This window comes from Myotis lucifugus, unplaced genomic scaffold, assembly GCF_000147115.1.
Source record: "Myotis lucifugus unplaced genomic scaffold, Myoluc2.0 scaffold_6, whole genome shotgun sequence".
Taxonomy (NCBI): domain Eukaryota; kingdom Metazoa; phylum Chordata; class Mammalia; order Chiroptera; family Vespertilionidae; genus Myotis; species Myotis lucifugus.
The window spans coordinates 17,831,213-17,845,207 of record NW_005871054.1 but is presented as its reverse complement, the minus strand read 5'-3'; the positions used below and the strand labels follow the sequence as shown (position 1 = coordinate 17,845,207).

Sequence of the window (13,995 nt, the reverse complement as noted above, 5' to 3'; positions counted from 1 at the left end):
GTTGAAGGAATGAGAGGACAATAAGAAAATCTACGGGGAATAGCAGAGTCTGGTCTCCATACCTTGCTTAACTCGGGCTTATGAACAACTGAAATTGTTACACCTTAGTGCGTGGTATAGAGTAGGCCTTGAATAATTTGGGTTTATTTCTTGCATAAATACCTTTCAAAACTTTAGACACATTTTAATTACTGTTCACTTTTTAAAAGACTCTTACCAGCTAAAATATTAAGATTTCTAAACAGTGTGAATATTTCCAGCTGTTTTCAGAGGCCAACACATCTAAGAGACATACCAAAGCAAGTTTTATAAGGAACAGACAAGTCTTTACAAATAAAAAAATAAATTTCTCAAACATATATTTATCCTCATTTGGAATATACTTAGTTTTCTCTAGAGATCTACAAAGTAGTTTGATGTAAAAAATTTAAGGTGATTGTCTCCATTATAACAATTATTGATTAAATGATTAGCAAAATAGCAGTAAAACAAAGTTAAAAGTATTTTATGAAATATATCTACCAACTATTTTACTACTCTAATTATTTAGTATTGTAATTATTAAAATATAATATTTTAAGGCAACTTAATTATTCCTGATTTAAATTTAATTTTAAAAGAACTTTACTTACTTGTTTGCACCTAAAAAGTAACTACCTTGGTGTCCTTGTCCATATTCTAGTTGTAGATCCTAATAGTATAAAACAAAATATTTAGTAAAACAGTAGTATCTTACAAATCACGATACATAATATACATTAGTTTAAAAAGAGAAACCCCAAACTTCAAATAAATCTGTATTGCTGTATGTTCTTAAAAAGAAGGCATGGTAGGACTTGCAACAATAAAAGGTAAGTTCAATATTTTTCTGGGAACTCATTTAAATAATATATGCAAGTTTCATTTAAGGATATTGCTATTGTAATTAACATTTGTAAAGTCAGCTTTTAGAAAGAAAAAGTTCAAATAAAGTCTTTATTCTCAAGCTCTAATGAAGCAAAAATGATTACAGAAGGGAACAAGCAACAAAAATCTTGGTCTGTAAGAGCTGCAATAATTATGTCTATTCACACATTGCTACTACTGCTTTATACAGGTAATAATTTTTTAAAGAAATAAAATAGGGTATTCTTTTAAAGTAAAATATATATATGGATTTGCAAAAGATTACAAATTGTATGTTAGGACTTTTAACATATTTTAAAGAGTTAAGTGTAAGTAGCAAAACTTCAATATCATTAAGGCAGTTCATCAGCTATTTAAACATTCTCACTAAATGCTGCATGTTGTAGAATTCAGAATTGAAATTTAAAGGTACAAACAATATAAATGTGCTCAACTCAAACACCTTGAGACAAAAAAAAATGCTTTCCAACAATAATGGAAAGCAGAGTCTCCTTTTCTCCCCTCTTTCTTAAAGCCTATGTATCTCAAGCACTATTTTAATAATAAAGGGGGAATATTTAACATTTCAAGTGAATTTTATTTTTACTAGAATATAACATACTTAGAGTGCTGTAAGCAGCCTTCCAAGACTGTCAAGTAAGATAGCTGCAACCTTCTCCAAGTCTCCAATGCACTTAATACATAGTTCTTCTCCAGCAATTACTCTGCATTTTAATTAATTTATTTACAAGTCTATAAAAATAGTTGCCAGGCTGTGAGCTCCTCAAACAAAGGGAAATTGTTAAATTCATCTTTCTTCCCTACAGCCCAAGGTCTAGCAGAACAACTGGCACATATTAACGAGGCCCTAAGTAAATGCTTGTTCAGATGCTATTTGTTTATTTTCCTATAAATACATAACTAACACTTCAGCCTCATCTATAATAATAAAAGTGTAATATGCTAATTAGACCGGAGTCCTTCTGGACGAAGTCAGGGCTGCAAGGGCCGAGCCCCTTGCACAAATTCGTGCATCGGGCCTCTAGTTAATATTACTTGAAAATAATTCTAGGTCCCAATACTGCTAAGCCTAGAATCCTGAGAGGATTCTAAGCAATACATTACATTTAAATGAAAAGTACTTTAACATTTAAGTATTACAAGACCTGTCAAAAAAATATCTGATGAAAATAAATATCTAATTTTGTCTTCAATATTTGTGTTCTTCCATGCATAATAATAAATATTCTTACTAGTGAGAGAAAAGATAATATATCATAAACAAAAAAGATTAGTCAACTGTCACACTGGTATCACATGAAATTCTAATGAAAAGGGATACCTATTCTCTAATTAATAATGATAGAGCTTAATAGAATAAAACCACTGTTATTATGAGACAGTCACACATTATTATGCTGAACAATTTAATTGGTCATGACTTTATACGGAACTTTTAAACGTTGATATTCAGTAAAGAGAAGTACTATCTCAATGAATTTACTTTCCAATTCAAGTTTGTTTTCTTCAGCTGTAGATAACTGGGCCCTCTACAGACCAGCAATATCTTTAGCCAATAATCTCTTAAACCTTTAATCAAATGACAGCCTTCCAAAGCATATACTACTGTTCCTTAAATGCAGACGTGACAACTACCAGGTTGATGATAATGATTGGGGAAAAAATAAATTGAGACCATCAGTGTACTTAAGAAGGTAAGAGAAGAGTCTAAAAACAACTAACACCCTCTGCAGACAGATCCAAGTCTGGTGATTCCCTGGGCCACGTGTGAAGCCCGCCCAGGAAGCTAAGATTGAAGGGGCTTGGTTCTTTATAAATTCCTTCTCTGTAAATCAAGTTTTGTTACGTTTTAGCAAACATGGAATATAAACAATGTACTGGCCATGTCATCAAGTAAAAAAATTACACTAAGTCCTCTATTAATTATCTAATCCTCTTTAATTCAGCTATTATTTACCAAGCACCTATTATAAATAGCAAGAAGACAGATAGTAAATCAGACAAGAAAAATGAAAAGAAATAGAAAGGAAAGAAAAAAAACGTGAAACCTGGGCAAAGTTAGTAATTATTTATGTATCTTTAGGGCAGTCTAAGAAAAACTGATCTACAACCCTTTTTAAAAGGACTTGAAAGCTATTCTGTAGCAGAAAATGCTACCAAAATTATTCTTGGAAAAGCACTCAAAATATACCCTAGATGAGTAAAACATGGGCTAAATAAGAATACATTTGAACATGCTAGGACAGACATAAAAATATTAGTTGCATAAATCAGGCATCAACTTATTAGTGAATGACAATACTTAACAACATAGTCAAGGCCAACAACATGGACTGAAAAAATGCAATGGCCTAGTACAGATTCAACCCAACAAAAATTTAAGATGGTCTACCTAGCTCAATTAAAATATCTTTCTGAGCCACAAAGTCTTAATTTCCATGGTTCGTTTTAATGAATGGGGTTGTATTTCTAAACCTAGGATAAAGCCTCTAAGAAAATATGGTGCCAGAAAAAAATGAAAAAGAATAAAAGGATGCGACGTGAACACTGGAAAAAGAAAATATATGATCAAGAAGATATTATTGATTTTTTATTACCCCCCCCCCCCGAGATTACAGTCTATATACCTAACGAGAAAACAGCAGGAAGTTAATAGAATTGATACAGTTGGCTACAAAAACACAGAGAGAAAGTACTTCACCAATTTATTTTACCCAAGAAAAAAGAACACAGCAGAAGAGGAAAACTTTTTTATCATAAAAAATGAGAGAATTGTGGAACAAATAAAACCGTTAGATACCTTTTAATGTGGTAGATAATTTACAGGAGTAAAAAGGTATTGAATCCTGGATAATTCAAAAAGTTTTTATTTCTTAAAAAGTCAGAAAAGCAAGTGGAGTCATAATACTGATCAAGCAGTCAGTATTCTAATAAAAGCAGAAGACTTAAGGAAGCTCAAACTGAATAACATGACTTCTGTACAGCAAGCTTGGAAATGAATACGAGGTTAGGTGTGACATTCTGGAGAATGTGCTACCATTGAGCAATTATGAATGAGGTCTCCTTAGAAACTGTCTTCAACATTAGATAAGAAAAGTGACCACACAACATACATTTTATAATAAATAATAATTTAACAGATTTAAAAATAAGTTGGCATTTACTATTTCTTTTATAGAATATAACTTTATAGACTGTATTCAGTTTTGACCTAATTCAGTAATAATTTTAAAGTACTTTTATTATAATTATTGATAACAATCAATTGGTTATTATCTTCCTAACATGTTTTTAATTGTAACTTACATATTTTATTCTTATTCCCTCAGGTAGACTGTAAGTTTCTTCAGAGTAATAATTATATAACTATTCATGTTCCTCCATAGCAATTAACATAGTGTTTCACCTACAATTAACTTTAGATGTATTTTTCATCATAATGGGCCAAAATATACAGTAAAAATCAGGCAAATTTTAAAAAATTAGCATCAGCTAAACAGATGTGTAATAATATCTTTTAATTTAAAGACAGATCAGGTAAACACATCTGCATGGTTATGGGCAAAACTGTTACTATTTAATTATCACATTAAAATGAGGTTTTTATTTTTAACTTGGGCATCTTTTAAAATTTAAAGAACTTTTTTATTCACTAACAATCCTAAAAATTAAGCTCTATTCTTCTGGTTCCATGTATTATAATTGCATGATTTAAAAAAATAATTTTATTGTAATAATGAAAATTGAGGTGTTACATTCAAAATTCATTTACAAAATTATAAAATAAATATACTTAGCACTTAAAACAACCAGAAAGCACTGATGACACCAAACTTTTAGGCAGCAGGCTTTTTATAAGGGAGTAAATGTTTTTTCTGGGCCCTAAAGAACAGGGCTGTAATCCTGGTAGCAACTGCCCACTAAGATGACTGCCAAACATTCTGGGTTCATGTAGTTTCTAGGCTCCAGCAACAAGTATTTGTAAGACATAAAATCTTGTTCACAGTGCCAAAATTTTAGGACTGATGAAATTAGGGGACTGAAATAACTAAGGACAGGTCAAACCCATTAGGATGGCTATTATTTAAAAAACAAAACCAAAAACCCCCCTTTCCCCTGCCACAAAAGAAACAAGTGTTGATGGAAGCAGAGAAATTGGAACCCTTGTGCTCTGTTGGTGGGAACTGTAAAATGATGCGGCTGCTATGGAAAACTGTATGGCTGTTCCCCAAACATATTAAATGTAGAATTATCATGTGATCTAGCAAGTCCCTATCTAGTTATATACCTAGGAAAGCACAGATTTGACAGATATTTGTATACCCATGTTCATAGCAGCATTATTCACAATAATCAAAAGTGAAAGCAACTCATGCCCACTGATGGCTCAATGAGTAAACAAAATGTGGTCTATATGTATAATGGAATATTATTCAGTCTTAAAAAAGGAAATTCTGACAAATGCTACAACATGGATGAATCTTGAAGATGTGATGACATTTTACTAAGTAAAGGGAGCCAGTTCCAAAGGGACAAATGTTACATGATTCCAATTATATAAGGTCACTGGAGTACAAAAAACCCCAGAGAGACAGAAAATAGAATGATGGTTGCCAGGGCCTTGGGGGAAGGGAGGATGAGAGTTATTATTTAATGGGTAAGGAGATGTAGTTTGGGAAGATGAAAATGTTTTGGAGACCAATAGTGGTCATGGTTGCAATACAGTACTTACATAGTGGTTTAGGTATGAATTACTGAGCCAGGCTGCTTAGGTCAAATCCCAGCTCTGCTATTATTTAGCTAAGTGGCAAGACCAATTTCAGCTTCTTTGCACCTTAAATTCTCTCATTTGTAAGACATAAGTTATTGTATTTAAAGTGTTTAGAATAATGCCTGGTATATAAAAACTTCTTAGATAAGTGTTAGCTTTTATTATCATTAGAAATGAGCTTTTTAAAGGTTGATTTTTATAAATGTCAGGATCTGACAAATATTTCATTCACTCTCCTACCACAAGTTATCTGTCCCTCATGCCCTCCTCTGTCACAAGATCCCATCAACTGTTCCCTCGCTCATAAGAAATTCCTGATTATTTGGAGAGGGGCTAGTTCAGCACAGGTACAGAAAAGAATATTGTAACTCCAAGGTATTGTGTTTCTGGTGCTGTAATTGTCTTATCGGGAGAATATTAATCTAAACTTTGGGTTCTGTAATCTTTTATTTCCACAACAAATTTCTGTCATTCTAGCCTACTGATGCCCAATTCTAGAGAAATTTTCAATCCAGAAATCACTGATAGTGTTTTCTTCAGACATTCCTCCTCATTTGCGTCCTTGGACGGTTAATTCTCAGTCCTCACACTTTCTGGCCTCTCTGGGCCATCTGATGTATCTTTCTTTCTTTTGTGTCAGTGCATCTACTGACTCTTCTTGCTTTTCAACTGCTTCTTCCCTACCTCCAATGTTGGTTCTACCTTTGAGTGCAAAACACAGACATCACCCATAGCAGTTTTTTACCCTTTTTCTTTAATGAGACCTACCTGGGGAACACATGACATCTCATGGTTCCATCTATCATTTCCTCTTTCATTACTTCAGTCTCCCTCCTTTGAGCTAATCCCATAATTACAGAAGTAGTATGACCACTCCATAATTTCAGCTCTCTATCTGCCATCTCTCAAAACTGTGCCAATGACTGTCTCTACATTAATTCCCATGAAACACAGGAGGTATTTATATATCACTTTCTTCCTGAAGAACCTATAATGGCTCCTACAAAATACTGAAATCAATCTTAGTCCCTCCCAGAAGCCAAACAAATCACGTTAACCCAAAGGCTTTTCTTATTCTCTGATGTCTATTATACCAATGATATGTTAGCCTCTCTCTCCTCATCAACAGTCACCACAAGTCACCACCTGGCAAAGTTTTGGCAATCCACTACCTATTCTGTTGCGTAGCTAACAGTTTCTATATACAAGTATTTTTTGTCCATCGAGACAGCAACTGCCCTAAGAGAAATTATTTCTTTTTTCTTTTTTCTAATCCTCACCCGAGGATATTTTCCCATTGATTTTTAGAGAAAGTGGAAGAGAGAGAGAAAGACAGAGGGAAATATCGACGTGAGAGAAACACATCGATTGGTTGCCTCCTACATGAGCCCCAACCAGGGCCTGGGCCAAGGAGGAGCCTGCAACCAAGGTATGTGCCCTTGACTGGGATTGAACCCGGGACTCTTTGGTCTGCAGGCCAACGCTCTATCCACTAAGCCAAACTAGCTAGGGCTAAAAATTATTTCTAAAATCTCTTTTATGTTCTACAAATATTAGAGGGCACAAATTTAAGAATTTATGTTAAGAATCATTTAAATCAACCAGAATTGAAAGAGATGTTACTGAAGCAGAGAGGAAGAAAAGATAAGGAAAATTCAGAAAAGTACAGAAAACTGAAATCTAGAAGTAAGTATAAAGGCAACCTGGCCAGCTACAGAAGTAGAAAAGAACTATTTACGTAATAGCAACTATTAAAAGTATTATTTATTTAATAGTCACCAGGGCTAATGTCCCATCTTTTCTTCCCTAATGGTAAGATAGTCTTAATATTTATAACTTCAAGGGGGCTTTATAATCCAAATTTTGGTCTGAGAAAAATGGATATTACAATAATGCTACTGACTGAGCTATAATTTCATCTAAGACTGATTTCTTTGTTAATAAGGGGTAAATTACTTCTTAAAATGATATATATACATAATATATGCAATATATAAATAGTTTTACATATATAAATGAATATGTGTATATATATATATGGATGGGTCCTAGTTCATTAAAACTGGACATTTTTATAGGGAACTATAATTAAAACTCATATTTGAGTCAGAAAATTAAATGTTTTTCATAAAAAAGAAAAATATTTTTATTTTTTATTGTAACCTTATAATATATTTGAGTAGATATATTTATTTAACTTGTTATGGAAAAAATTGCTATACTCCTTAATGTAGCAGGATCTTATAAAACAATGCTTTAACTGGTTCATTAAAATTGGACAAAATGTTTGAAAAAAATAAAACAAACAATTAAGACTAAAACAATGCTGACAAAGAAAATCAGAAGATGAGAAATACCAGATTAGATCTTGCAGTGTAGTATATTTCTTCTGAACTGTCCAAAAAACCATCACTGTCGGGCTGTTTAGCAGAGACCAAGAAACCCAAGTTATTTACACTTACACTAAAAGCCACAAATTCACAAAGGGAAACTCTTAACTGAAGTAAGTCCTGCTAACATAATTTTGTTAAGGCAAATGCAAAGTTAAATCATATTAAAAGGTTTCTAAAAAAGCAACGCTGCAACAAATTTACTCTATAATGCAGTTACTACATTAGTGCAGAATTTAAATACATGCAATGCCCACTTAAAAAAAGAAAAAGCAAATAAACTGCCTTAACAAAATACAATTAGCATTAATAAACATCAGGACTACTTTTTCTTCTTAACCTTTTCCATCTTCTACATAAATGTCAGGCTTCAGTATTTAATATGATCATTTTAAGAATTTTCCTTTAACATTCCTTTCCTCCATGCTGGTATACTGAATTAAAATAACTCCAAAAGTTAAAGGTTAAATATTCTCTCTGTGTGCCTTTAGTCAAGTGGGTTAAATTAAATTTAAGAAGGAAGTTCCCACTTCAACCCTTAGTACTTATTAACAGTTACTTTCTTCTCATTATTAAAAAGAAAGCAAAAAATAACACAATTTGGAGCTCTGGTAAAGTAATTAATTAGGATTAATTCTGTTTATTTTTTAAGTCTCATGTTTTATTCTTCCATAGAATAGTAACATCTCAAATACTTGCAAAGCATTTTGTTTCTAAGACTACATCTAATATATCATGTATCTGGAAAGGAGTATAAAACATTAATAAAAAGAATCATGAAAAGGAAGTTCATACAGTTAGCAAGCTTTAAATGAATGACAAACTTGATCTATTATGTATGCCTACTCTCTCCTGAGCTTTAGTACTCCAAACAGATATGACTTTACTCTGATGTTTAAAAAACTGGCTTACTCAAAAGACTGTCCAAAAATTTAGTGAGAAGATGGGCTTTTATTGATCAAACATTTTAGTTTAATACTACAGCATTTATCCTAATAAATACATACACAAAAGCTACTCAAAAACTGAAAAATGAAAATGAAAAAAATTAAAGAGCCAGCATTAAAAACACTGAATTAGAGACTGGTAAAACTAGTAAGTTTCTCCTAAATAATTTTGAAAATATTCAATCTCAGCAACACAGATTTATTTATTCTGAATTTCAGAATTACTTACCTTTTTATTTCCCCAAATGCTTTTAATAACTAGCTTTTTAAGTCAGTTCCAATATATCATAAAGACTAATTAAAACATTTACTTTTAGTGTTAACATTCCAAGACTACACTACTTACAAGTTCATGATGTGGTTCTGTCTCTTTCCTTAAGGGTGGATCAAATTTTACTTGGCCAACTAAAAAAGAAAAAGAGTAAAGCCATGATCTGTTTCTTGATTCTTAATGATACACTAATTTTAAAAGTTACGCCATGGCAAAACACATTTAATTTTACTATCTACCATACCTTAATCACAATCCAAAGATTTAAATAAAGAATATATAGCCAGAAAAAGTCCAAGAGAGTCTAAGCAGTTAAAGCTTAATCTGTTAATAGTAGGCCTTTTCCAAAAGGAGGGCAGTATCAGAAAAACTGGGGTATAGGTCTCTAGTTTCAAATAGCATATAGATGCCTCTGCAGTTAGGAGCTGAGAACTCACTGACATACATTAGTAAAAAATGATCCAGAAATAACTGTACTTTGCAAAAAAGGCCTGAAAATATAATTTTTAAATAGAATCAGATAACAAGATAAAAAGTACTTTAAGTTAGATTTTCAATAGTACTCAATACCGGCCGGGCTGAGAATCCATTTTTAAAGGCTCTCAGGTTCTTCAGATATTAAGCCAGTTTGCAGATTTCTACCTCTTCTTGACACTCAAAGCGTGGCCCTTGCACTATCAGCATCTACATAACCTGGAAGGTTGTTAGAAGTAAAGAATCCCAGATCTGCTGAATCAGAAACTGCATTCTGACAAGCTCTCTAGGTGACTTATACACACATTAAAGTTTAAGAACATTGACTTGACTTATTCACTCCTGCCTATTCTAGGAACTTTATTCCTCTTCCCAAACAATAACAACATACCTCCAGCGCCGCCGCCAAAAATTCCTTAGAAACAAGGAGAATAAAATCCTTACTGCCTTAAAAAACTCTTACCTTTAAAAGGTTTAATAAAAAGAACTACTTGGAAGAAAATAAAGCAAAAGTATTATAACAAAACTACAACTTGAAATCTTATTTGTTAATGTTAAATTATGAACTGTGTATAGTACATACTCACAGTTGATTTCCGAGCGTGTTTTTTCTTCTCTCACGTTTCTACTTGTTGAATGAATTCTATGTGGCACAGCAACAAGAGGCTAGGAAACAAAAAAATCAATGACATGTGGCATTAGATAAGCAAATCACAATCTGGTCCACAAAATTAATCAAATAAAAACAAAACACTTCATTTTATGTAAAAATGGGAATGACATACAACCACTTTGTCAATATTAAAACAAAAAACAAAAAATGGCAACCACAAAATGGAACTCTTTGATCATCACTGGGATATGGTCTCAAGATTAGGAATATATTTTATCTACAGCAGGTTCCCAGTAAATGTTCTCTGAATTAAATATAAATAAATATTAAAAATTCAATATTTCAATAATTCAATAGCTATCCAAAAGCTGCAGCTAGCTTTCCCTGTTGCAGAGAAAAACTGTAATTAAAAAAATCTGCCTCAACTTCTATTTCAAAAAGGATGAGATAAATGAAATGAAATAATGCTAAAAGCGTTAATGATTTATGGTCCTATTACTTAGTAAACAATTTCCTCCCTTTATGTTTTTTCTTACACGGGCAGCCTTCTATCTTCTTTCCTTTTACTTTTAAAATCTTTCTATGTTATAGCCACTGTCAGAGGAATATTCTGGGGGATGGGTGGAGTGATGATGAGTTCTCCTGACTGTTAATTCACATCACTTCTTTTAAAGTCTGTCTGGTGGTCACTGAGCGAGTGACTGTTATTCAGTTCATGCACAAACAGCAAAGTGTGAACTGTGTTGCCTCCTTGTCTCCCAGTGATAATACACTTGTTACATTTTTAAAAAATTGGTCATTCAAAGCAGGAGTTAGCTAACAAAGATAAAAGTGCTGCAAAGAAATAAAAAGTGCTAATTTTGGGTAACGTTGGAAATGAAATTTGAATAAATGGAGTTATGAAAGAAAATAGCTGACTGTGAGAATGTTGACATGGCCACTGTTCGAGAAACTGCAGACATACAGCCAAAGGAATTTAGTAAACTAAATTCAGGTGAACTTATTGACACGCATGAAGCAAGTAGTTGTGATAAGAAGATGAAGATACTCCAGAAGAAGTGGCACCAGCTAAAACTTTATATTACAGAGATTGAGATAGTTCATGCATCGAAAATGCAAAGGGTAAAATGTTGGAAGCCCATCCAAACTTAGAAAGGAATATGACACTCACCAAGGCATAGAAAAGATACTTGCTCTGTGTCATAAAGTTACATGAAAAAGGCCAGCACTGTGCAATCTACTCAATAAGCAGATTACTTGATAATTAAACATCTGTCTATACATATCTGTTGTATATACTAGTTAGTAAAAACAGTTCCTACCTCAGGATCATCATCATCAAAATCATGGTAAGTGGAATGATCAGGATTATTCACTTTATCCAATAGTTCAATTGCCAAAGACCGTGTCAAAGGTTGTGTGACAAACGGATGCTATAAAAATAAAATAATATAGTACAGAACACTTATTAGAAACTTGATTGAATGACATTTTATTTTTTGAAAACAAGACATAGTTTGGGGCAAAGGTAATACCTGTAATAACTTTTCGGCTGTTGGTCTTTTTTTTGGATTTTTGGTAAGCGCCATTTTCACAAAATGATGAAAACTATTTGACCTAAGAAATTTTAAAATGAGAGTTTTAAATTTCAATTATTTTTTCCTCATGACTATAAAAGTAAATAACACAAAGATACTCACCACTTCACTTTATCCTTTAGTTTAGGAGGCTGAAAATTGCTTTTTGTCATTAGAAATAATGCTCTGAAAAATCAACAACAAATCATTACACAGTATTTTAAGATTTCATATTAATATATAATGTAAATTCTATTACTCTTATTCACAAATAAGGTAAAGCAAGCATAAGCATATTATTTGTCCATGACATAATAAATAATACTGGAGTGGAGAACCCCTTAGTTAAAACATAGGATTCTTCAACTATGATGCACTGACCTCATTGGGTGTAAGTCAAACATAGGAGGCTGGAGCTCAGCAAGTTCTATGGCGGTGATCCCCACTGCCCAGAGGTCACAGAGCTGATTGTACCCCCCTTTCCTCTCAACGGCTGCGACTTCTGGAGCCATCCTGAAGGAATATTCCAGAACAGAAAACCTTTTGTTTATTGTATTTTCCTTCATATTCCCACCAGAGGCACATGGAACCATCACTAAGTTGAGATCCACATGCCTTGATCTGAAAAATAAGTGCAGTATTTAAAAGGCCCATTTCTCCTCAGATCTCATCATCTCGTAAGATCCTCCATCCCAAGCCCCTACTGATGATTTGTTACTTTGCTACACTACTTTCTATTAAGGTTTGTAAAACTTTACAACTACGACAGAACAACATACCCCAAATTTGTCCATACCCAAATCTCTCCTCCTCCCCACAGCAAAATCCCAGAGAAATAACGTCTTGCAATATTCTATAATTTTTAGTTTTACCTCCTTACATTAATAAACTACAATCTGGCCTCTGACTGTTTTCACTTGACCAAAACTATTTACGGGGCACCAAAAATCTTCATTTAGCACTTAACTCCTATTTACTTAATTGTCATTTTTTTTTCAGTTTTATTATAATGATGGGTAAATTATCAAAGTGTCTAGTTTAAAAAAGATATTTATCCATAGACAAGTTGTCCAAACTATTATTTTTTGTTTCTTTTAATTTTCTTATAGTCTGATTCTAATTATATCTGTATAAATTTATACTTGACTAATTTAAATAATTACATTCATTTTCAAATATTAAAATTTTCAAATTCTAAACAACAGTTCTGAAAATAACTGAGATAGACAGCTCAACTCTTTCATATAAAAATAGCGACTTAAATAAGTAGCCTTACACATGCGTCTTCCTGGTAAGATTTCAGGAAAGTTAAGTAAGTCAGTGAAGTTAGAAAAAAAAAACCACAAAAAAAATCCCCCACTACTTTAATGTTTTAAGATACTTGGTCTTAAAATCTTGTTAATCTTAAAGTAGCTCTATGAATATTCAAATTATTATCAGAAAAGTGAACATTAAAGTATGTCAGTTATTACTTTATTGATGGCTACATTACAGCCTGCTGGTTCTTAGCCCCCAAGAATCCCAGAAAGGCTGACACATTAGGGTTATAAACTTATAAAAGTTGGGTTGAGGTTGGAAACATATGTATTAGAAAATGTGAAGTCTAAATAATGAAGTTAGTCTCCCAGATTCCTCCTTTCCACCTTCAGGGCTCAGCAGTTGCTCCTTCCCCATTCCAACTGGATGAAGACCAAGAGAAATGGAAGAGAGGCTTCAGACTCAAAGGAAGCAGAAACAAAGAGCAGGGGTTGGGGGCAGCTGAAGTCTGTGTCTAGAGCAGTGGTGGGGAACGGCCAGCCCCGCGGGCAGTATAACGCCCGTGAAATCATTCGGTCTGGCCCTGCCAAGCCATTAGGGGTGAGTTAATTAAATGTCTGACCAAATAGATCAGGCTAATTTCGGATGGCCTGCAAATGATGTTACTGTATAAATATCCAAATGGCTCCTGGCACAAAAAGGTTCCCCAGAAAAATGTGCCGCCCCCCCCCCCCCCCCCCCGTTTCCTTGCACTTGCTCAGTTTCAGTAACACCAGGGCTTACATGGGG

At 33.2% G+C, this 13,995-nt stretch overlaps 1 protein-coding gene across 20 annotated transcripts in view; it reads right to left on the bottom strand.

Annotated features, from left to right (window-relative positions):
- Positions 1–13,995, bottom strand: part of MAP4K3 (mitogen-activated protein kinase kinase kinase kinase 3) — an 87,838-nt gene that overhangs the window by 33,440 nt on the left and 40,403 nt on the right. For 17 of the 20 annotated variants that reach the window (XR_002827190.1, XR_002827189.1, XR_002827192.1 and 14 more), the window contains 8 exons: positions 12,331–12,462; positions 12,073–12,135; positions 11,908–11,989; positions 11,695–11,805; positions 10,347–10,425; positions 9,361–9,419; positions 8,035–8,097; positions 633–691 (listed from right to left, as the gene is read on the bottom strand). Coding sequence is in view for 15 of the 20 variants with exons in the window: in XM_023747531.1 (XP_023603299.1) it covers positions 633–691; positions 8,035–8,097; positions 9,361–9,419; positions 10,347–10,425; positions 11,695–11,805; positions 11,908–11,989; positions 12,073–12,135; positions 12,331–12,462 (648 nt within the window). In the remaining 5 variants the exon portion in view is untranslated. The remainder of the gene's footprint in view (positions 1–632; positions 692–8,034; positions 8,098–9,360; positions 9,420–10,346; positions 10,426–11,694; positions 11,806–11,907; positions 11,990–12,072; positions 12,136–12,330; positions 12,463–13,995) is intronic. The other 3 variants (XM_023747514.1, XM_023747518.1, XM_023747528.1) reach the window with 1 other exon arrangement.